The following is a 24,651-nucleotide window of genomic DNA, read 5'->3' on the forward strand; positions in this document are numbered from 1 at the left end:
GGGGAGAAGGGTTTGTAGCTGCCTGCTCTGTTTTGAGGAGGCATAGCCAGTTACATGTTTAGTATAAATGTACAGGCAAGGTTAGGTGGAAGCTTGTCATACTTGGCTCAAGGATTTGAAAGCATGGGTGAAGCAGATATTGCAGTGATACGTATGATATAAATGCCCAGAGAGGGAGGAGTAGCCAGTGTCATAATAGACTATGAAATCGCAGCCTTTCACAGACAGGAGCTATTTATTAAACCCAAACAGCTGCAATTAGAACCATGAACAAACGGGTTTCTCCACAGCTTTGAGATCCAGCTTAGTCTCCATTGTTCACCAGACCCACGCCCTCTCTACTACTCTATAGAGCACACAGAGATCTAGTGTCTGCAGAATATACTACAAGTAAACATACCATTACAGCAGGATCTGTGCCTTACCGAATGAGGCCCTCACTTTAGCTGTTATAGTGAGTTATTAGGATAAAGCCAGTCAGGGGCTGCTCATTCTTTAAAAGAAACACCGTTCCATTTCAGCACAGGGGTCCAGTTTGGTTTTTTTCATAGTTATTTTTTTTCCTCTCCCCAATCAAATTTTCAGAGTTCTGTTTCTGAGAATTATGGAGTCTCAGTCTTTCTCTCTCTTTGTACCCGATGCCTGTTCCCACTGCCCAGGTCTACCCAAAGTGAACATGCCCAGTAAAATCCAGGCTTATCACAATCAGTCACTGCTGATCAGCTGCTCTGCCCAGAGCGAGATCCCCTTCCGACTGAAGCTCAGCCGTGGTGGAGAGATGCTTGGAAAGGATCAACTTTTCGCGTAAGTCTCAGGCTCTACTGCAGTAAGTCAGTTACTTGGTAAATTTCCCCAAGCCCACATTAGTCACATACAAATATAGGTAGCTCTGGGCAGGAGATTAATTACAAGGGCTAGCAATCCTCATGCTCCAGGGCACAAAAATGTCCAGCTTGGGGGACAGGAAGGTATTTGCTCCATGGCATAATATTACACCATGTGTTCTTGCATGTTCTTCTGACATACCTTCAATAGCTGAGATTGGAGATAGGTTCTCCCTAGGATGGACCATTGGCTCTATCCTGGCTTGACAGTCACTGTGTTACTCTTTGTTATCTATCTCCATAGAGTGGAGCTGGCTTGCTTTCGAGGGAGTGGGAGGGGGGTGGTACTGCTGACTTCCACCGTCCAATGTGGACACTTGGAGTTACTGGAATGCTGCTGCCTTTGAGACTGTGGTGGTGAAGTCCATGTATTAGCAGTAGGGTGAAGAATACAGGTTGCTCAGGGGACCAAGTGGGAAATTTCCCTCTCAATTGGAATTCCCACTGAGGCCCTGAAGACCTCATGGCCTGCTTCCCCCCTGCTTTCGCTGCAGCAGGGCTGACTCAGACAGCGGCTTCTCTTGGTCCTCCGTGACATAGCACAGAGAGGTTGAGAAGTGGCGGTGCCCAGGAGTGGGTTGTCAGTGTGCTAGCAGTGGGTTCCTCATTCCTTCTGCAGCAAAATGCAAGATAAAGGTCTTTACACATGAGCCTCCAGCCTGCATGCAGGCTAAGGAGACACACTTGGGATGCAGGGGTAAAAGGAACGGAGTGTGAATTGTGATCTCAGGGAGAGCAGTGGAGAGAACTAGCGCAGAGTGCTGGCCTCCCTGCCATGTAACCCAGCTCTAAGCAGCAGGGAGATAAACCCCCAAGCACCCTGTCTATGCTAGTGCCCCTGTCACTGCTGCACAGGGGGAGAGATTTTAGGAAAAATCCCAGTGTTGGCCCAGTTGTCAAAACCATCTGAGGATCTGCTTTCGGCCAATCTGCCCCTTGAAGGTGCCTCCAGTGAGGCTCTCCACAATTAAGGCGCCGTAAATGGCGAGGGGGTTGTGAAAATCTCAGGCAGTGCTGAAAGAGGAGAGCTGGGTGTCTTCCTCCCCGCTCTCATGGGGGTTCTTTGCTTTGTTTCCCCAGGGATTCTGGGACCAGCAGCTGGGAGATCCCTGTGGTTTCCGGAAGCGATGAAGGTTTTTACGAGTGCACAGCCGTTAGCACAGCTGGGGCAGCGCGAGCTCGCGGCTACCTCTCTGTCACAGGTCAGTCCTGGGGAGGGCAGGGGGCTCTCGGGCAGGTGACAGCCTCAGCCCAGGCTCCCACAGAGCATGCTGCAAGGAGGACTCCGCCCCTGGGCTTTGCTTCCAATATTGAACAGTCAAATTCAGCCGTTCAGTGTTAGAGACCTCGGAATGGTAGAGTTTGGGACTGACTCCAGTGGGGTAGATGGGGGCTCAGCAGCCTGGATAATTGGACCCCACTGTTTGCTTCCCCCCCATGCAGAGCCGCCTCCGTACCTGGTGCCCCCCGGGAACATCACTGCGTTGCCGGGAGAAGGAGTGATCATGTCTTGCCCAGTGTCAGGAGACGTTGCTTATAATCTGACCTGGAGCCGGGATGGGAAGGTGCTGCAGCCGGACGAGGGATGGGTGAGGGTCCTGCGGAACCTCTCGCTGGAGATTGTCAGCGTTCAGTTGGATGACGGTGGCCGGTACGAATGCACGGCAAGCAACGGCCATGGGACAGCGAATGCTTCCATCTGGCTCTTTGTTCAGGGTAAGCAGTCTCTGAGCCCTAACTCGAGACGATTACCTGTCCTTGGCTGGGACTGAAATCCCTTAGAGTCTGAGCTGAAGGGGGGGAATGGACCTGTTGCTTCTCCAAGGCATGCTACAGAGGAGCAGGAATCGCAGTCAGATCCAAGACCGTTTGAAAGGGTCTGTGTGATCCTGTAAGGGTTTATATGAGCAGAAGCAATGCAGGAGACAGCATCCCCAGTGCTTTGTGAAAGTCACTCATCACTGATCTCAGAGCTGGCTTGATGGATCGGCAAAGCAAGCATCTCTTTCAGTCTCTGCTCTTCTGGGACCCCTGCTTCCTCTGCAAGCTCCCCAAGCCAGAGATCGGCCTACTGGCAGGACTGCAGGCTGGGAACTTGCTGCTTTATTTAACTGCATCCTAAGAGAGAGGGGGGGAATATTCCCACTGACTGAACAGGGCATAAGGGAGGGGTGGAGCATGGCTGCACCCCTTACTGCGCTGAGTAACCCAGTTAACCCTATAATGACCGCTTCACTACACTGCTCCCCTCATTCAGTTGTGGGGCTGGAGGGAGCAGCTACATATGGCCTGTAGCCCCACCAATGGAAAGGCTGGATCTGAGGAATATTGCCGTTCCAAAAGCCCAGTTTCACAGCTCTCAGCCACTGTTCCGTTACCGCCTTCCACTAGCTCTGTGCTCCCCTTCTGCGGCAGGAGGGGGAGAGCTGGGAACTGGGCCTCTGGCGCTGGGAGCAGGTGACTGGTGTCTGACATGTTGTGTTTCTCTGTGTGTAGAGGCGCCTCGAGTAAGGGTTGCCACAAGCTCGCAGTCGTTCACCAGGGGTGGGGAGGTGAGGCTCAACTGCACGGCGCTGGGCCACCCTGCGCCCCGAATCTCCTGGAAACGATGGGACCGGGCCCTGGAAAAGGACGGCAGGTAACGTTACCAAATCCGAGCCTCGGCCACTTTGCTCCTGGGCTTCGATGCAGAGCAGCCTGACACTCATGAGGCTGGGGGGAGGGGGAGGGAAAGGGGGCACCTTTTCCACCGCGTGCAAACCAAAATGTATTGGGTACAAGGCTTTCATTGCTGCTGGTGGCAGCCGGCTTGGTCAGACCAAAGCTTCTAGCCAGGTTACAAAACGTAGCTGCAGCCCAGGCTACGCTCCAAATCCGCCTCATGCTAGTAAAGGGGCTGGGGGCAGCGGTGGTGTGGCCAGCTTCCATGATAGGGGGTTGATGCTCTAGTGTTTAGTCTAGGCCGGGCCTTGACATCATGAAATGGAGGAGTTTGTCTCTTGGTGACTGTTGCAATGCTGGGGGGCAGGGCTGCACCCCCTTACCATCTGCTCCTGGGCTAAAGAGGGATCTCCACTCTCGGAGGAGTTTGCTGAGTCATGTTTGTTCTCTTCATCCTGCTCTCTGTGTCGTGCTGCTGCTTTTGGGGGTGGATATTAAACGAGTCCCCCCAGGCAACCAGAGAACGATTTCTGGTGGTTCATGTGCCTGGAGAGGGCTGATAAAGGGAAAAGGGGAAAACTGCAAGAAATGATATGAACCGCACATCAGAGATTAGAAGGATTCTGTCTAGTTAAAATTAATATATTTTAAAAAAACATGCTTCCTTATCTCTGCTGCTAATAACACTTGAGGTTGCAGTGGCTGTGACAGCGTGTTAAAATCAAATGGACTTTTCACGCGTTGTAGCACTTTTTTGCAGCAGGGGAGAGGAACAATGGAAATAAACTTACTTTTGACCTTTATTTATTGTCAGTTTTTGATAAATTTCACTTTCAGGCTCACGCCACTAGTGCCGCATTGCAAATATTTAGGCTACAAACACTGTACTGGCCTTTTTTTTTTTTTTGGTGTGTTTTTTTCTTAAATTGCAGAAAACCAAAACAAGTAAAAAAACTTTCTGATTTTTTTTTCTTATTCATGGAAACATTCGCTTTAGCTGTTAGGCCTCGTTTCTGCTGTAGCTGATCCATCTGTTCCTTTTTTTTCTTAAGGGCCAAACTTGACTTGTGAATTCCCCTTTTAACTTTTTATTTGGGAAAAGTGCTAGGAGATTTTTTAGGGCAAGTCGTGTTCTATTTTCTTCTTTTTCTGAGCTTTGTTTTTATGGTGACCTTTCCCCCCATCCCTGCTCTTTTCTTTCTTGATCCAGGTTTTTTATAGATGCTCAGGGCACCCTGATAATCAAGGAGGCTGTCCCTGAGGATGCTGGGAATTATAGCTGCTTTGCTGCCAGTCGGATTGGATGGGATGAGCAGACAGTAATCCTACAGTACACAGGTACCAGCTCCTGTAGCTTGTCCTAATGCAGAATTTCCATTGGGAAGACTCCATTGACTTTGAATCAGCCCCTTACCCAGGAGTGGTATTATTAATATTGTTTGTATTGTGGTAGTGCGCAGGAGGTCCATTCGTGGACAGGACCCTTCTGTGCCAGGCGCTGTACAAACCCATAAGAGAAGGCACTAAAGAATAGGGCCTCTGCCGAGGACTGTGCTAAGACCACTGGCCTTGGGATCACTTTGCTACAGATAGATGCTTGCAATACTCCTCTGGGGCCTGATCCATTGAAGCCAATGAGGTTTGGATCGTGGCCATCGTCAACAAAGTCCCAAGGGAGGCCTGCAATGGTGGGTTCCCTTTCCTGGGGTTACTCACTCTCCCAGGGGCTTGTTGGAACATTAAAGTCGTCACCTTCAGGAGCAATGCAGTGTGAGCAGAGAGCTGCCCAGCAAAACGCTGATGATGTTTTCTGGTTTCACAGTCTAGTTAAGATGAACCTTTCTGTTGTGTCTTATAGTTCCCTCGTCCCTGTCCTCTCTCCTCCTCTGTGCTGTTCTCATTCCTGATTCTGTGTGTAGACGGGACACAGCTGGTTTGAATGCCTGGTGTTTTCCTTAGGTGGATGCATGGTCAGACTCTTGAACTTTGTGTCAAATGCCTTGTTAAAGAGGTTATGCTCCATCCTCATCATCAGGCTGTCTGTTCGGAACCTCCCTCTGATTTATAACACACCTAGTTACCTTCCGTGTTACCTTCATTCTCACTTCAGCCTTTGTGTTGGCTCAAGAAACTGGGGCCCTGAGGATGATCAATAACAGCGGGTTACAATAATAACTCAACACGACTGCTCCCTCCGCAGCATTTCCCAAGCACCCTGCTTTTTCCTGGGATATTTCTAAGCAAATCATTTTCCCAGGAAAATTTCAGCACACATCTTTATCTATTACAGAAAGATAAGATCAGAAATTCAAGTTTCCAGAACACCTCCCTAATAACAATCCTGAAGCACCATTCTGGCTGGCTCAGTGTCTCACTAGCTAGGAAATACCGACCAAGAAACAGATTACAACATCAGGATGCAAAAAACCGAAAGATATAGTATTTTTCAATTCACCTAATACAAGTACTGTAGTGCAATCTCTTTGTCATGAAAGTTGAACTTACAGATGTAGAATTATGTACAAAAAATAACTGCATTCAAAAACAAAACAACGTAAAACTTTAGAGCCTACAAGTCCACTCAGTCCTACTTCTTGTTCAGCCAATTGATAAGACAAACACTTCTGTTTACATTTATGGGAGATACTGCTGAAATACAATGTCACCTGAAAGTGAGAACAGGCATTTGCATGGCACTTTTGTAGATGGCGTTGCAAGGTATTTTACATGCCAGATATGCTAAACATTCATATGTGCCTTCATGCTCTGGCCACCATTCCAGAGGACATGCTTCCATGCTGATGACGCTCATTTAAAAAAATAATGCATTTATTAAATTTGTGACTGAACTCCTTGCGGGAGAATTGTATGTCTCCTGTTCTGTTTTACCTGCATTCTGCCATATATTTCATGTTATAGCAGTCTCGGATGACTGCCCAGCACATGTTCATTTTAAAACACTCTCACAGCAGATTTGACAAAATGTAAAGAAGGTACCAATGTGAGATTTCTAAAAATAGCTACAGCACTCAACCCCAGGTTTAAGAATCTGAAGTGCCATTAAAAATCTGAGAGGGACGAGATGTGGAGCATGCTTTCAAAAATCTTAAAAGAGCAACACTCCGATGTGGAAACGAAAGAACCCGAACCACCAAAAAAGAAAATCAATCTTCCGCTGATGGCATCTGACTCAGACGATGAAAATGAACATGCGTCAGTCCTCACTGCTTTGGATTGTTATCGAGGAGAACCTGTCATCAGCATGGACTCATGTCCCCTGGAATGGGGATTGAAGCATGAAGGGACATATGAATCTTTAGCGCATCTGACACGTAAATATCTTGCAACGCCGGCAACAACAGTGCCATGCGAATGCCTGTTCTCACTTTCAGGTGACATTGTAAACAAGAAGCGGGAAGCATTATCTCCTGCAAATTGTAACCAAATTTATTTGTCTGAGCAATTGGCTGAACAAGAAGTAGGACTGAGTGGACTTATAGGCTCTAAAGTTTTACATTGCTTTGTTTTTGAGTGTAGTTATGTAACAAAAAAAAAATCTACATTTGTAAGTTACACTTTCACGATAAGGAGATTGCACTACAGTACTTGTATGAGGTGAATTGAAAAATACTGTTTCTTTTGTTTATCATTTTTACAGTACAAATATTTTTAATAAAAATAATAATATAAAGTGAGCAATGTACACTTTGTATTCTGTGTTGTAATAGAAATCAATATTTGAAATATAGAAAACATGCAAAATATTTAATAAATTTCAATGGTAGCCTACTGTTTAACAGTGCGATTAGTCACAATTAATTTTTTGTGAGTTAACTGCGATTAATCAACAGCCCTAATAATAATCCTTCCTTTCTCCCATCTTTTGTCTTGCCTATTTAGACTATAGGCTTTCTGGGAAAGGGGCTGCCTCTCACCATGTGTTGTACAGCGCCTGGCACAACGGGGCCTTGATTGGGCCCTGGGCACTGCTGTAACATTAATAATGCATGTTTGTGTGACCTTCAAGATCTTGCCTTCAAACCCACCTGTGAAGTGGCTAGCATGCCATGGGCACCCTGTAAATAGTGTCTGGCAAAATGAATCAGTGGCATAAACCAGAGCTGGGACACCTTGGGAGAATCATATGTTAAACAGACGGGCAAGGGAAAAGACAGATTCATTGTAGCATCAAGAACGAGTTCTCATTGTTAGGTGAGGACCCTCAGCAAGTCTATCGGTGCGTGGTATCCTCTGGTTATGTGAGACTGTGGAAGCTGCGGTCTGTTGCCAAGCACTGCAGTGCATCCCTGCAGAACAGTTTGCCATAGGCATTTGCCCTTAGAGTGCTGGGTAGGTGTGGGGGCTCCCAAGCTGGTGCTTCATCCCCATAGATGTCCCTCCCCCGGGGCCACGGTGTTTCTGGGGTATCTCGTGCATGCTCGTGAAGTGCTTTCCAGGGTGGAATAAATTTGGAGCCTTTTTGTGTGTGTCTTGGATACAGAATCTCCCCAAGTTGCTGCGGTGAGTCCTGTTGTGCAGGCCCTGCTGGGAGAAGATGCGATGCTGGAGTGCCACGTTTCCGGGGTACCCCCTCCCCAGATCATATGGTACAAAGGTAGGGCTGGAATTGACTCAAGTGAGCTATGCAACAGTTTGGGGGGCGGGGCTAGGGGCATATTAACTACCCCCCTACTCTTAACACAGACAGATTGCGCCTCCCAGTCCGTTATCCCTTTCCTGCAGATGGACTCCACTTCACAGCCTCACCTGGCTAGCCGTCTTCTCGCTCCTGAGACCCCAAACCTCTCTCCACCCTGCCAGCCAGCAGCCGTCCATTCTGCACTGCATTGCACCTGCTGCTTGGACCGTTCTGTGTTTGGGATGCCCCGTCTTAGCCTGCATTGGCAAAGAATACAGGAAATCCCCTGGGCAGGAGGCAGAACCTTCCTGAGATATTTCCAGCTCCATTTTGCAGGCTCAAGTTCTGTATCCAAACAAACTAACTCTCCATCCCTTTGAAGATTTGCCCATTGATGGCAAGAGAAGGCAGGAAGGGGCTTTGAGGTGCTAAGGCAGTGAGGAATAAAGGTTTGACGTTCAGTATCTTTCCTTGTCCAGGGGAACAGGAAGTGGCATCTTCTCCTCCCGGTGCCCATCGGGCGGTCCTGCAGCTCCAGGCAGTGCAGGAGGAGGATTCAGGAGAGTACATCTGCGAGGCCATCAGTGAGGCGGGGGTCTCCTTTGATGGCATCCTGCTGGAAGTTGGCTGTAAGTCTTGACTTATAAAGCTTTGGGCTCCTTCAGATTATTAAAGAAAAACCAGCTAACAGTGGCAAATGACCTGCTCCGCTGGGATGTACGCAGTGTAGTTGTAGCCATGAGGTAGTATCTTTTATTGGCCCAATAGAAGTTGGTGTAATACCTCACCCACCTGGTCTCTCTGTACCCCTTTGAGAGAATTCACAGGAGTTTAGACTGGAATGACCCAGTTCTGCACTCTGAGCTATTCACTGATACCTCCACTCTCTGCCCTGTTACAGGTGAGTCTCTCTCTCCGCTCCCGTCAGTTTATAGCAGCCAGCCTAGTTCTGGATTTCATCCTGCCCTTGGGCTCTGCGCCCACACTGAAGTCTATGGGGCTTTCCAGGGCATAAGTGAGGACAGGATTTAGTTCTGGATGTTCTACACAACCAAGATCCCGTCACTCACTGCACCGCTGGAATGCAGCCCTTTCTAGGGTGGGAACGCGGCAACCAGCACTGTGCTATCTGGCAGGAGTTCTAGCTATAGGGGGCGAAGAGTCTAACCATGAAACTATCGGGGGATTTCTACTGATGCATGACACCTCGGGGCAGGAATTGAAGTAGAAGGCTGCGTCCATTTGAAGTTGCAGGGTTGATTTGGGCAGGTAAAGTAAATGCTCAAGCTGAGAGTGGGCCAGGTTGTGGGACACCTCTAGCGTCATGCAGATTGTAAAGGGATCGCGTCCTCGTATGCCCAGGGACTGCACTTCACATCTCTTCCAAACAGAGTTGTTTTATTGCAGTAGCACTGGGAGGCCCCGTTGTGCCAGGCCCTGTACAGACTTCTAGTGAGAGGAGCTCCCTGCCCTGGAGAGCGCTCAGTCTAACGAGAGGCAAGGTAGACAGCAGAGTAACACAGAGAGGTGAAATGGCTTCCCTAAGGTTGTACAGCAGGTCCGTAACAGAGCTAGGAATAGAACCACTCCAGTGCCGTAGCCAGAAGACTTCACTGCCTCTCATGTGAGAGAGAAGAGCGCCACCTACTGAGTCACCAGCATCATGTCCTAGAGCATGTATGCTCCTTTTCGGGCGCCCATCTAAGTACTGTACAGGTTTGACTATATGTAGCTAGAGAGAGGAAACAGCGAGAGGTGCTATAGACCCAGTCTCTACTAAGTTGCAGCCTGGAACTGTGGGACCACTGTGCCTCCTTAACTCTCCAGCCTGGACTGTCTCTCATAAAGCTATGCTAGTGACAAGCAGCAAACCCCTCCAGGCACTGTGATCACTCAGCCACCAGCACATGGAGCTCCACACCCAGCTAAATGGCATGAATGCTCCCAGAGCTGCTCCTGAATCATACAGAGAGAGGCACCAGCCAACCACCCCAGCCCCTGGCCTTGCACCCCAGAAATATCCCATCTTACACTGCTCAAGACTCCCTTAGACAGTGCGAGTTCATTAATTAGTTCACCACTTCTTCCAAGGAAAGAGGACATGCCCCAGCCTTTGTCATCTGAGCTGAGATTCCCCACGCACTGCAACCAAAACCACTCTGTTCTAGGTAAAATATAAAGCAGATTTATTAACTACGGAAAGAGAGATTGTAAGTGATTATAAGTAGCAGGCATCAAGATCAAGGTTGGGTGCCTAAGAAGTAAAAATAGAAACGCCATCTAAGCTCTAACAAACTAAACAGGATCTAAAGCAGTCTTTCACCCTCATAGATGTGACAGGCAGCTCACAGTTCTCAATACACAGACTGAACTGCCTGTCAGCCTGGGACTCATCTCCCCAGTTCAAAGGCTTTGTCTTCCAGATGATCTTCCAGGTGTTGAGATGGGGGAGGAGAGAGGCCAAGCGATGATGTCACTGTTCCTCTTTTATACTTTCTTGTAGCTGCTAGAAAGATCCTTGCTGTGAGGGTTAGGCTGCCCTCCTTGGGGAGGCGCTTTCTCTGTGGAGTCTCTGGGATAGTGGATTCTTCTGGATGGGCCATCGACGCCTGTCTGGCCAGTGATCGTTTCTCCTCTGTCCCTACTGAAAGGCAAGCTGTGTGCACCTCCCACCTCCCAATGAATTTCAGTAACACAGATAGCAACACTTCATAACGTCACATGCAATCATAGGCGCCGACTTCCCCACTTTCCCGTGGGTACTTGACCCCCCCCCCGCTGCCCCCGGCCCCGCCCCCACTCTACCCCCTTCCCCAAAGTCCCTACCCCAACTCCATCCCCTCCCTGCCCCTATTCCAACTCCTTCCCCAAATTCCCGCCCCGGCCCTGCCTCTTCCCTGCCTCCTCCCCTGAGCGCGCCATGTTCCCACTCCTCCCCCTCCCTCCTGGAGTGTGCTAACGCTGCCAAACAGCTGTTTGGTGGTGGCTGGGCGGGAAGTGCTGGGAGGTAGGCGGGGGAGCGGGGATGCAGCGCGCTCAGGGGAGGAGGAGGAGGTGGGGCAGGGGGTGAGGGGAGCTTGGCTTCCAGTGGGTGCAGAGCACCCACTAATTTTTGCCCATGGGTGCTCCAGCCCCCGAGCACCCACGGAGTCAGCGCCTATGCATGCATTGATAGCATATACAATTCAACAGGATAATGAGGTTCAACAGATCAAAGCTTTTAAAATACCTCACAAGGAATGCATTGTACAAAACATATCATAATCAGAGAACTGGAAGGGACCTTGAGAGGTCATCTAGTCCAGTCTCCTGCACTCATGGCAGGACTAATTATCTAGTCCATTCCTGACAGATGTTTGTCTAACCTGCTCTTAAAAATCTCCAATGATGGAGATCCCACAACCTCCCTAGGCAATTTATTCCAGTGCTTAACCTCCCTGACAGTTAGGAAGTTTTCCCTAATGTCCAACCTAAACCGCCCTTGCTGCAGTTTAAGCCCATTGCTTCTTGTCCTAGCCTCAGAGGTTAAGAAAAACATTTTTTCTTCCTCCTCCTTGTAACAATCTTTTACATACTTGAAAACTGTTGTCATGTCTCCTCTCAGTCTTCTCTTCTCCAGACTAAACAAACCCAATGTTTTCAATCTTCCCTCATAAGTTATGTTTTCTAGACCTTTAATCTAGAATTTTTGTTGCTCTTCTCTGGACTCTCTCCAATTTGTCCACATCTTTCCTGAAATGTGGTGTCCAGAACTGGACACAATACTCCAGTTTGAGGCCTAATCAGTGCAGAGTAGAGCGGAAGAATTACTTCTTATGTCTTGCTTACAACACTCCTGCTAATGCAGCCCAGAATGATGTTCACTTTTTTTGCAACACTGTTACACTATTGACTCATATTTAGCTTGTGTGTGGTCCACTATGACCCCCCACAGCCCTTTCCTCAGTACTCCTTCCTAGGCCATCATTTCCCATTTTGTGTGCAACTGATTGTTCCTTCCTAAGTAGAGTACTTTACATTTGTCCTTATTGAATTTCATCCTATTTACTTCAGACCATTTCTCCAGTTTGTCCAGATCATTTTGAATTTTAATCCTATCTTCCAAAGCACTTGCAACCCCTCCCAGTTTAGTATCATCCGCAAACTTAATCTGTCATGATCATATGACAGTGGTGAAAGTGGGGGTTCCAGGGTGCTACTTTGAGGTACAGAGTGTCATACTTCTATAGGAGACCCATTACTGCCGATGGTTCTGTCATTCTCCTCTTCACTCTGAACGCAGGGGGGCTGGAAGCTTGAAAGAACATGGTATGAAAGTGCTGTGGTTACGCATGTGTCTCTGGCTGTGGTCAGAGTAGGTGAAATTGAAAATGTTTCATGGTCAAAAATGTGTAGCGCAAAATTGGGAAAGGGGCGGATTCACAGGCAATGGTGTGGCTCCAGCAAGGGGCAAGACAGCCTGGTGAGAGCTAGCCAGAGGACAGCCTACTGATTAGCTCTGATCTGGAATGGGGAAGGTGTTAGTCCAGAAGGGAAGGGCCTGCTTCTGAAGTGTAGCTGGGTCTGCCTCCAGGGGGTCGAGAGATCCTGCTGACACAAATAAGCCACCACTGAAATTCACTCCCAGTTCTCTCCAACCCTTGCAATGGATGCAGGTAAATCTCTCTCCCCCATTTAGCTGTATCCGGCACTGTTTTTTTTTACTTCTGCTGCAGTGCCATTGTGTGTTGCTCTCACAGAACAGGGAGGTCTCAGCCCAGCACCCTGCCTGGAGATAGGAGTTCTGTGTCTTTCTGTGGAGCTCTAGGACCTTCACTGCCCTACAGCACCATGCCACGTACACTGTATTCTTCTGGGCTGGCTCCAGCCATCCTATACCACTCTCTGCAGCCAAGCACAGGGCTGCTAAATATGGTTTTGTGTCCCCACACCTGCAAACTGCCCCTCATGCTAGCAGTGCCACTGAGGCCAATGTCTGCGTGGGGTTTATGGGACTGAGCCCTACACCATAGTGAGCAGAATTGTACTGGAACATCTGCCCTGGGTTCAGCATGGGGAGGGGAGGCAGAGATGTCCTGCCCGGTGGAGCAGAGGAGACAGGCTGGTTACTACCTCTGGGAGTGAGAGCAGCACCAGCCTTGTGGCAGTCCTTGGTGGTGGGTTCACGCAGACCCGCTCAGGCTCAGAGACTGTCGTTTAGGGGCCAAGCCAAGAGGAAACCTTGGGATTTCTCAGCTGCAAACTCTGTGCTCGTCCCTTCTGCCCCCAGCTTGCTGGACAGAGCAGGTGGGGCCCGACTAGCATGAATGGGGTGACTGACTGAACCCCTGCTCAGGGGGAACTCCTCACTGCGCGTACGGTGGTGTGGGCTGAGCTGGCTCCAGGCCCCCTGGCTTTTCTCAGGGGGATGCAGAGCCTGAGCTGTTTTGAAACAAGAGGACCCTCTGCCCAGCCCGTTCCCCTAGGTCAAGTGCAGAGCAGCTGTGGTTCCCATTGGTACAGACTGCAGAGCCGTTGCCAGCAGCGGAGGGGGATTTCCTCAGGCAGCGGGTCCCAGCCAACACCCCCCACGCACCCGGCCCTGGGGTCCAATTGCTCTGCTGTCGGCACGCTGGCTCGGGCTGCTGAAACGCAGCTGGCTCTCTACCGTTCTCCCAGTGCAGCCGGGGCGGGGGGGAGCTAGAGAACGGGCGAGAAGCACCGTGAGGCGTAGCCGAAGCCAGCAAAGGCAGATTTGAGCGCTAAGGCGTGAAATCAGCTTCCCCAGCCTGGTGGCTGTGTCACTGTCTGGGCAGCAGTGGGGAATGCCAGCTCCTGGCTCTTACGAGAGGACATGGTGCCACCTCCATGGGAGAGGAGGTTCAGTGCCTCGCCAGGCAGGTACGGCACTTCTGTTTACTAGTCGGGGAGCCTCCCCTCCCCCGCGTCAGCGTGACCCAGCTCAGTCCCGCACTCCTTGGGTCCGAGCAGGGTGGTGTCACCACACAATGGGGCACAGAGCAGTTTGTGCTTCCTAGTGGTGGGCAGGGGCTCTCCCGGGAATCCGTGGGGAGGGAGAGGGTCGGAAAGCCCCCACCCTTTGCGTTCTTGGACCTGCTGCTTGACTGGGAGGGTAATTCTCACTCCTGTTGTTGTGATACTTTCAGGAGGAATTTCCCAATTCTGTCCCCGCTTCTGCGGGGCGAGAGCTCTGGGAAATCTCGGAGGAGTCTCCTCCCACTCACCACCCATTCTTTGTTCTTCCTTGAATGCTCTTCAGCCATGAGGTCTTGGACTGCGACCTCCCTCCATCACAGCTGAGGCCTGGATGGGGGCCACTCTGTTATTAATGCTCTTAGATCAGCCAGTGGGATCCTGGCCAGCTACTCCCTAACCCCCGAGACTGAAGCCATGGCTTTGCTATGACTATAGCCCAGTCAGACCTGGTTACAACATGGTTGTCTCCTGAGCCCATTAGAGCACGGGTAAAGCGTGTAGTGAGAACGGGACCTGACTGGGTCCAGTCTTGGCTCTGGTCTCGCTCTAGTGCAGGTGAGCTCTGTCTCCGCAGCCTGCCGGCCTGGCCCCTGCCGGCCTGGGGAGGGAAAGAGGGACACTTGGGAGGGAAGAATTTGCCAGTTAGACTCCCCGCATGTTGATGGTGAAAAAAGCCGCCTCCCACTCTTTGGGGCACACTAAGAATTGAGGATGCGAGTAGTCTAGCAGCTGCTGTTGTGGTTTGGAGCAGACAGGGTGTGTTTGGGGATTTTCAGAAATCTTTGTGTGTTTGCGCCGACACACAAGAACAGAACAAAGACATGCTGCAGCTAGGCATTGCTTAGCGAGGAGCGGCAGCCAAAAGGACGTGAGACAAGGAGTCAACCTCCTCTTCTGAACAGGCTGCCCCCGGCTATCTTTTCCGTTGTGGCAGGGGCTCAAAGCCAAGGGTACGGTGGGGTGTGGGCCTCCTTCAGACACTCTCCTGACCCAGCTGCTGCTTCCCGCATGCTAATATAATCAAGTGCAAAGCTCCTGGCAGGGCTATGGAGTGAGCCCAGGTTTCCCCAGGCCGGAAGAAGGAAGGGGAAGGGACAGGGGCCGTCTGCCTGGCTTCTGGTGCTGCGGGGGGAAGTTGGTGGGCCTGCACTGGTGTCAGAAAGGCAGCCAGCTCTGGTGTGTGTGTGTGCTGTGTACACTGTCCTGACTGCAGGCTCCCCCACTCAGCGCTCGGTTCCTGTATCTGGCTCCGTCCTGCATGGTGCTAGCAAGGCAGCTGCTAGACTCATTATAAAGGGAGGCAGTGGGGTGAATTCTGTAACGTTAGCTGTTTAACCAGCGTGGGAATTGCCGAGACCAGGTGTTGAGACTGTTCTATGCTGGCGGAGAGGCCCAGGGGAACAAGAGGGCATCGCTTTCCCAGCAGCAAGCCCTGAGTGCATTGCAGCGCAGGACTCAGTCCTTGCGCTGGGCAGAAGTGGAGGTAAAGGGGAAGGGTTTGCAGTTCTTAGACATGGGCACCTGTGACAGGATGAACAAGCTCCATCTAGGGACACTCAAACCGGTGTGTAGAACCCAAACACCAGCCGGCTAAAGTGCCCATCTGAGTGACTGCCTCAGGTGGACAGCCTGGAAACCAGGCCTGCAGGGAGAGACGGAGGCGAACAGTGAGCGATGGGTCTCTGGGTGGCCTTTGACGAGCATCTATGTCCTCATAGAACCTAGCCCTGTGTCTACTGGGGGGAGATCCCAATGACTCCAAAGGACTTTAGATCAGGCCCCTGATGCCCCAGATTAACTTTGGGGCAGCCCTTTTTTTCTCTCTCTTGGGCTGACTGGTGCAAGCTGCTTGGTTCTCGTGCTGTCTTAGTTACCCTGCGACCTGCTGTATCTAGCTCGGTATCTGCCAAGTTGGGAGGTGAGCTTTTGGGGAAATGAAGGGTCCCTTTCCCTCAAACTATCCCTCGTCCCCCCACAGTCCCATCCCAGTAAAGTGATGAGCGAAGGGCTGAGAAACTGAGAGAGTGGTGCCGATATGGGAGGGTCTCCCCGCGGGGGTGATGGGAGCTTGTCACTTGGGCCCTCTGTGAGCTGGGCAAACCAGTGAGAAATACCCCTGAGGCACAGTGCCGTGTGGGGCCTTGCGGGGTGGATTCGGTGACCAACCGGGTCTTTTCCCCTCTGGCTTCTGCAATTTGCTCCCCCCTCCGTTTGTCTCAAGCTGTTTAGATATTCTTAGCTGAGCTCCAAGCTAGATCTTCTAACTCCCATCGTGAGTGGGCACTGCGGTGTGATATGCTGCAGCTAGATGCCTCCCTCCACGTTAATGGAAACGGACAATCTGAAAACAGCTGATGTGTCTGGGGCTCTTAATTGTTTTTTAAATGGCAGCTATTAAGAGTCACGTGGAATTGCATCATGCTCCTTGGGGATTTCAATTCTTGATTTATTTTATAAGAAAAATGAAGCCCTGGAGAAGGAAGATCACATTTGTCAGAGTGTCCCTGGCCAAGTTCCTGCCTCTTTTCATGTCCACCATGAATGCAAAACCATCTTACAAGTTAAAACACAACCTGCATCTGGCAACTAATAGGTCTGAAGGGGCTGGCACCGGTTAAATCACTGGCTTGCAAATCCTGGCAGGTAGGTCCCAAGGTGACCAGGAGTTTAGTACTGCCAACCCCTGGCAATGGAGACGGAGAAGATCCATGTTGTCTATCGATAGGACCGTTCATGTCTATAGTTATCTCCATCTCAATAGAGATCAATAGAGCATGTAAAGCAGCAGAGAGGGACATACTGACCTAGAACTGAAAGACAAGAGGGTGAAATACCCAAGTCCCAGATACTTCCTCTCCTGTCCACCATGACTGAGTTGGACCCGGTCGTGTCATTGTGTTAATCAGTAAGATGATCAGATGTTAGAGACAACAGGACTTATTAGGTCATCCTGTCCATATGCCAAGCACTGGGCCTTCTACCTTTCGACTTGAGTCTCTCGCACACCCTAGTGCATCTTGGTATTGTGAGTCCTGCTGGTTGTACGCTCATGTGAAATACATTATAGCTAAACCTGTATTTAAATTTCTACGTCTGTTGGAAACTTCTTTTAATGTCAATAACGTATTTAAAATGGAATGGGGTACAGATTATCTTCGGGGGCTGGAGTGTGGAATGGATATGATCCAAAAGGGAAACTTCCAGCACAGAGAGGACCTACCTACGTGCCCTTTAGAATGAAACTGATTGTCCCATTTAGAGATTACGCTAAATTGGTGTCAGGACTGGATCTGAGACTCTTCTCGGCTTTCTCTTTCAGCTGCCCCTCGGTTTGCAGAACGCCCACAGGACATGTCTGTGGAGATGGGGAAGAGCATCAGTCTGGCATGTCGCGTTGAGGGACATCCTCCTCCACTGATTTCGTGGTCCAGACAGGACGGCAAAGCTGTCACTGCCCAGCCTGGTCTGCTCAGCAATTCCAGCCTTCTGGAGTCTGGTGAACTCTTTATGGAAAGTAAGAGAACTGGGACCATTTGTACACGCATGTACAGGTGTATGCCTAGGCATGAGCACTTAGTGCACATCTGGGTGCGTGCACATGTGTTGCATGCACATCTGGATGTGTGTACACACTGTGCACATGACTGGGTGTGCGGAGTATTTCTGTGTATTGTCTGCCAAAAGATGTGTGTACTCTTCTCTTGTGCAGTGTTGCAGGTGTGTTGTCACCTTGTGTATAGACATAAGCGTTTTGGGAGGGAATTGGACTTATGCCCTTGCTTTGTTGTATGAAGAAGTTGGTGGGTTTGGCATATTCCTTGTGTTTGCATCCTTTGGTAACTGCACTCCGAGGTGTGTACACTTTCACAACTGGCTTTGCACGGGCTTGTTGCCTCTTACTTTTGCTAACCAGTGGCCCTGCTTCTCCACTGCCTTGCACGTTGTTTGCAAAGGAGTGTGAGGCGCTACCGTTCTGACGTGGGAGCATGGCACGCCCTGTACCAGGGCTAACGTCTCCACCCTTTGGCCCACCACAAGCAGGCTGGATGCTTTCCAGGTTTATAAGCATCCGTGTGTTATTTATTAGGTCCCCTCCACCAATTCATCAGTACAGCCTCGTGTGGCGACATACGAGTGGACATGAACTTGATCGTCCTCATTTGCTCATCAGCTTCCTGCCTAATTAAGCCATTGGGCACCGATCTCCCGATGAAATCCACTCTTGAGGGGAGGAATAGCTAATACCTTCGTGACTAGAGTGCTGGGTCAGACCTCCAGCATGCTGTCACACGCCCACTTCCCACTCACCTTGGCCAGGTGTATGGGACAATGCTAGGCAGTGCGGGATTGTTTTTAAGGTGGCCCCACGGTTGGCTGGTGTGGGCTCTTCCCCCTACCAGAGCTCAGAGACCTGGCTGAACCCCTCTGTATTGCCTTGCTCAGACCTTTCCTCTCCCTCTGCCCCAGGTGTGTCACTGGATGACCAAGCCGTCTATGTCTGCGAAGCACAGAATGTATTTGGGAAGATCCAGGCTGAGGCCAAGCTCATGGTCACCGGACATGGTTTACAGTCTTTCTTTTTAACATGTTTGTTATTAGCCTCATGCCATTGCTAAAGCAAATGAAAGCCTGGGGCGCAGACGCTGTCTGTCCCTGTGTCCGTGTCTGTAATGATGGTAACAAGAACAGGAGGACTTGTGGCACCTTAGAGACTAACACATTTATTTGAGCATAAGCTTTCATGGGCTACAGCCCACTTCATCGGATGCATAGACTGGAACATATAGTCAGGATAGATAGATAGATAGATAGATAGATAGATAGATAGATAGATAGATGTGTGTGTGTATATATATATACATACAGAAAACATGAAAAGGGGGGAGTTCCCCTACCAACTCTAAGAGGCTAATTAATTAAGATGAGCTATTAACAGCAGGAGAAAAAAAACTTTTGTAGTAATAATCAAGATGACCCATTTCAGACAGTTGACAAGAGGTGTGAGGATACTTAACATGGGGAAACAGATTCAATTTGTGAAATGACCCAGCCACTCCCAGTCTCTATTCAAGCCCAAGTTAATGTAGCCCATGAAAGCTTATGCTCAAATACATTTGTTAGTCTCTAAGGCTAGGTCTACACTAAACCCCCAAATCGAACTAAGGTATGCAACTTCAGCTACGTGAATAACATAGCTGAAGTTCGAAGTACCTTAGTTCGAACTTACCTCGGTCCACACGCGGCAGGCAGGCTCCCCCATCGACTCCGCGGTACTCGTCTCGTCTAGCTGGAGTACCGCAGTCGACGGCGAGCACTTCCTGGTTCGACTTATCGCGTCCAGACAAGACGCGATAAGTCGAACCCAGAACTTCGATTGCCAGCCACCGAATTAGCGGCTGGGTGTAGACATACCCTAAGGTGCCACAAGTACTCCTGTTCTTTTTGCGGATACAGACTAACACAGCTGCTTCTCTGAAACCTGTAATGATGGGGCTGACTCTTGTTCCACACCGGTCGCTCCTTTGGAATATGCAGCTTGGGAATTCCAATGCCCACTGCCTGGGGCTAAATGTAATGCTCTTTGACGTTTAGGTTCATGATACTGTATTTAGAGATGAACCTTTACCCAAATCATGCAGCTAGCCCCCCTGCACTCTTGGGCAAGGTGGATAGGTTTAGGCTGAACCAAATTCCCAGATCTGATCTTTGGGGGGAAATGAGATCCAGATTGATAGAGACGTCCAGATAGAGACGTTGTGGCTCTGGTCCATTTCTAGCGGTAATGTGTTGCAAAGAGCCCCCTCTGCATACGTGGATGTCATCAGCAGGGACTGAACTGCGACCTTCACAGCACCACGAATACAGGGCTCTGCCACTTGAGCTAAAGGCGTAACTCCGTTTGCTGTAAATAACTGGGCTGTTAGTCACTCGGGCCAGTCACTAGACAGGGACATGATCACACATGAAGCCAGTGTATTTGTACCCGCTTAGTAGTATTCGATCTGATAGCCTGTAGGATGCAGCCCCTAGCGGGTGCAGCCATTCACAATTGAGATGTCCGTAGGATAGCTTAAGGGATGACCCAACGGGTTTATACACACGCAGATCCAAAGTTCCCCCCAGCAGAGGGCAGTGAGGAACCTGCATGAGGACAAAATAGATGCACTAACCTATGGCCAAACCCTGGGTTGAGTCTCGGCCCCTGCAGCTGTTCTGGCACGTCGATCCAGCCAGCACGGTGACCCTCGTGCAGTGGTGTGACCAAGAACTGTTTTGCTTTCAGAGGCTGGACAAGGCTCAGATTAATAATGTTTCATCCTGGAGGCTAATTTATAAAACACACCAAGAAGCAGAACTGTTGTCCTGGCTTCTTAAAGCCAGCTTGTCCCCACTTAATGTCGCCTTTTCCTTCTCCAGTTGCCCCAGCGATAGCTGTCGGGGCCCCTGTGATCCGTGCCCATGAGGGTCAGCCCGTCTCACTGCCATGCATAATCCTGGCTGGGAAGCCTCTTCCAGACCGACGATGGCTAAAGGACGGGCAGCCGGTGAGGTCTTGGTCCTCTGTCTGTTTAATTTGCTGCCCTGGGGGGAACGGGGGCGGAGAGTGGTGAGTCATGCACAGGTCAGCAGAGTCCTTGCGTTGGTGGAGCCTGGGAGATAAATCTGATTGTTATTGACAGCAGCACGGCATTTGTTGTGCTGCGTCGTGTCATTGTGATGGTGTTAGTCAGCGGGATGATGGTACAATCAAAGTAAGAGACAGAATAGGCTTCGGAGAATAGCCCGGACAACCCCCAGATGTTACCACTCGGACCCCTTCCCTTGGGAGACCATCATACAGATCTCGGTGTCAGGAAGCTTTGCCCTGATATTCAGCCTAAATTTTTCTCTTTCTTAATTTCCCCCTTTACTATGAGTTATGTCCCTCCAGGTTGCACTAAATAACTCCTCTTCCTCCACAGTTACCCCCTTCAGAGACTGGGGGGCTGTTGTAATAGCTCCCCTGTGTCATCACGGAGCCAGTCTCCACCTACGGAGACCCCGGTGATTGTCTCTCTTCTCTGAGCTCCTCCAGGGGCCAGATCCTTGGCTGGTGCAAACTGCCATAGCTCTGTTGAAGTCAACGGAGCGATGCCAGTTTATACTAGCTGGGGATCTGACCTTAGACATTTTCTAAAGGCAGAGGGACAAGCATGTGATGCTCGTTGAACTGACCATCAATCCTGACTCATGGTTTCTCTCCATTCCCAGGTCACGCTGGACAGCCGCCATTCCATACGCACAGATGGAAGTTTCCATATAGACCAGGCCTTCCAGGAGGATGCTGGGAAATACACCTGCGTGGTCACTAACGCCATTGGCTCTCGCAGGCAGAACGTGACTCTTGCCATCCACGGTGAGCGGTTTAGATCTGGGCTTTGCACGTTGCTCGTCTGCTTGCTGGCTTTGCATGCTGTCGTGTTACAGTGTGTGGAGGCAGCTGCCGCGGTGGGTGTTGAGTGCGCACCTCCTCTGCCAGCTTCCTGCAGAGCACCTACGAAACCACGGTGCCTTTTGGAAGAGACATGGCTCTTGCCACGGAACGAAAGCAGCAACGATGCTATCTCCAGGCGAGAAAAACGTGTGCTGTTGGAGCCGGTTTCCTTAGCAAGCGTCAGTCCCCAGGGCAGCATGTTGTTGACAAAAGAATTTAGGAAAATTCCTATTATCTGGCAGCTCTGGGACATCTGACTGGCCTGCACAAGTGCAATTCGATTCTGGACAAGTAGACTTCAGCTGCGTACTAAAACTCCTGGGTGTGCTGACTGAAAGGGGGCATGAGGGGGACACGTAAGCGGGGGCTTCTGAGATGGGTGGAGCTGCCTAGGGGGCAGTGACTTTAAGGCTGGGATTCTCAGAAGGGCCTAGCGCTCCCAATTGGGGCTAGATTTTTTTCAAAAGGGCTCATCTCCCATTTGGTCACGTCCGGCCAGGAGAGCTGAGCTGTTTTCAGAAGCTGGCCCTCAACTAAATCACCAGCTTTTCCGAAGGGCTTGGCACGGCCTTTTCAAAAGGACCTGGGCTCCCTTGAAAACTGGGCCATTGGGGTCGCCGAGCACACTTGCAGATCTGGCCCTTAATTAGATGGCTGAGTGGGAGCTGAGATCTCTTGCCGCTGTGAGTGCCGAGCACTTGGAAATCAAGCCCTGAGCGCTGGCCCTGCCTCGCTGTTCTCAGTAGTAAGCAGTAAGGAGGACGCTTCTCTCACTTACAGTTCCGCCCAGCATTCAGCCTGGTCCTGCCCTCTATAGCACCAACGAGGGAGTGGCGGTCACCCTGCCGTGTAATGCCAGTGGAGTTCCCTTCCCCACTGTTACCTGGACAAAGGTAGGGTGGAGGCTCTAATGCTTGGTCAGGGTGGGAGCGGGGGCAGAAAGATGACTCTTTCTTGGCAGTATATTGGCAAAGGCTGGCTGCTGCAGGGGTGTGTTAGAACACAGGTCACCAGCTCACTGCCCGGGGCAGACCGGGACTGGCCCGTGTCAGGTTGTGGTGAACCCTGAGGTCCCCACTGAGTGCTGAGTTGTGGCTGACACAGAGCCGTTTCCCAGTGCAGACAGGGCCAGAGAGATTGGCCTTAAGGCTGCGCGGTGTATCCGGAGTGGGGAGGGTGCTTAGATCCCAGAGCATCCAGGAGTTGTGGAGATGGATGCTCCTGAGGGAATCCAGCGGGAGAAGGGTTAAAAGCACCAGCCGAGCGCCTCTCGCCCATGGTTCCCCCCTCTCCCCCCCCACTCAGTTAATTCCGGAGCCCCTGCTGTTTGTTCTTTTCCTTTAAAGGAACTGGAGCCCCTTTCCTCCCGGAGCCCCCACTACCACATCCCCAGCGACCGGAGCCTCCTGATCCCCCTGCCCTCTGCTGGAGATTCGGGTGTCTACGTCTGCACGGCCACCAACCTGGGGGGCTCCGCCAGCCGGGAAATCCAGCTCTCTGTCAACAGTGAGTCCGCTTGTCCGCTTGCTTGGGGAAGACCCGGCCAAGGACACGGCCTGTTAAAATGGCCCCCTCTACCAGCGAGCCATGGGCTGACAGCAGAAGGGAGCTCAGCACCCACCAGGTGCATTAATAGGAGCCTCGGGACTCGCCGAGCCTGTTCCCGGCTCTCTCCCCCTTCCCAAGCCCTCTCCGCCCGATAGAAACACAGACACTCCCCTCTTCCAGTGAACATTTCCTTCCCTTCCCTGTTTGCGACTGAGCCTCCAGCTCTCTCGTCAATGAGCCCTGCCTAGCCCATGGGAGCGTCAGTGCTGCCTGGACCTTGTGCTGCCCCGTGCAGGGGGATTCTAGAGAATGTGCAGGGGCAGCATGGTGCAGTGGCTAGGGCACTGCTCTAGGAAGCAGAAGACCTGGATTGTATTCCCAGCTCTGCAGCTGACTTGTCTGTATGGCCTTGGGCAAGTCGCTTCACTTCTCTGTGCCTCCTTCTCCCCACTCCGCCCTTTGTCTGCGAGCGTCAGCTGTTTGGGGCAGGGGCTGCCTCTTATTGCTAGTACCCTGGGGCACTGGTCTTGGGGAGGGCAGTAATACAGCGGGCATTTGTCCCGAGCGGCTATGGATGTGCATAGTGCAGGACTGCAGTGAAGCAGCCCCATGGAAGCCCAACTCCCGGCACCTTTCCCGGGCGCTAAATTCACTGAGTCGGGAAAGGCCTTTAGAACCCGAGAGCTCTTCAGCCCGGACGCCGGCCTCACTTTCCTCTCTTTGTCCCACCGACCTAGCTAAGCCCAAGATTAGCAGGAACAGCTCACGTGAGTCAACGGGGCCAATAAGAATCTTCACCGTGGTCGGGCAGGAAACGACGCTGCCCTGTGAAGTTCAGGGATCACCCTCCCCACTGGTCATATGGACTCAGGAAACCCGGCTGCTGCCTCTCACCACAGCAAGGTAAGGAACTGGCTGGAAGGCGTAAAGCTGGAGGAGCCCAATGGGTTCATTGTTAGGAGCTCCCGTAGCTTTATTTATTTCCTTCCTCAGCTCTTGGGACTCTTCGTACACAGAATAGATTTGCAGCTACGGGCCAGACTAACCCCTGCTGTTGTTCCACCAGCTTCAGCGGAGTTATGGTGGGAGACTGAAGTAGAACGGCCCCTTCCTGCAAGTCTGTTGAATGCACGTGATGCCTGCTCGGCCCCGGAAGCGATCTGATGTGGCTGAGCGATCTGACGTGTTTCATGGGAAGGGGACGTTGTCTAGTGGTTAGAGCTGGGGAAGTGGAAGGCAGGAGATCCAGGTTCCATTCCTTGCTTTTACTGTTGGCTCAGCCTGCGGCCTTGGCACATTGCCTCAGTTTCCCTGCCTGGAACAGAGGGGCAGGGGTCCCCTGGTGCACAAAGATGTGCAGTTGGCATTGTTTAATTCATAGTAACGGAGCGTTTGACATCCGCGGGAGATGGTGAAAGCCTTGCACGTACTGTGGTTTAAGTCCCATAACTGCCCAGCCAACGCCATGA

At 51.0% G+C, this 24,651-nt stretch overlaps 1 protein-coding gene across 5 annotated transcripts in view; it reads left to right on the top strand.

Moving 5' to 3' along the window:
* The window catches only part of HMCN2 (hemicentin 2), a 115,789-nt gene that overhangs the window by 15,200 nt on the left and 75,938 nt on the right, over positions 1-24,651 (top strand). For all 5 annotated transcript variants that reach the window (XR_010593729.1, XM_024106075.3, XM_024106076.3 and 2 more), the window contains exons 9-22: positions 660-804; positions 1,965-2,086; positions 2,328-2,600; positions 3,381-3,522; positions 4,756-4,883; positions 8,047-8,160; positions 8,664-8,813; positions 17,480-17,674; positions 18,628-18,723; positions 20,578-20,705; positions 21,412-21,556; positions 22,415-22,527; positions 22,981-23,140; positions 23,920-24,085. Coding sequence is in view for 4 of the 5 variants with exons in the window: in XM_024106075.3 (XP_023961843.2) it covers positions 660-804; positions 1,965-2,086; positions 2,328-2,600; positions 3,381-3,522; positions 4,756-4,883; positions 8,047-8,160; positions 8,664-8,813; positions 17,480-17,674; positions 18,628-18,723; positions 20,578-20,705; positions 21,412-21,556; positions 22,415-22,527; positions 22,981-23,140; positions 23,920-24,085 (2,077 nt within the window). In the remaining variant the exon portion in view is untranslated. The remainder of the gene's footprint in view (positions 1-659; positions 805-1,964; positions 2,087-2,327; positions 2,601-3,380; positions 3,523-4,755; positions 4,884-8,046; positions 8,161-8,663; positions 8,814-17,479; positions 17,675-18,627; positions 18,724-20,577; positions 20,706-21,411; positions 21,557-22,414; positions 22,528-22,980; positions 23,141-23,919; positions 24,086-24,651) is intronic.

Source organism: Chrysemys picta, chromosome 18 (assembly GCF_011386835.1).
Source record: "Chrysemys picta bellii isolate R12L10 chromosome 18, ASM1138683v2, whole genome shotgun sequence".
Taxonomy (NCBI): Eukaryota; Metazoa; Chordata; order Testudines; family Emydidae; genus Chrysemys; species Chrysemys picta.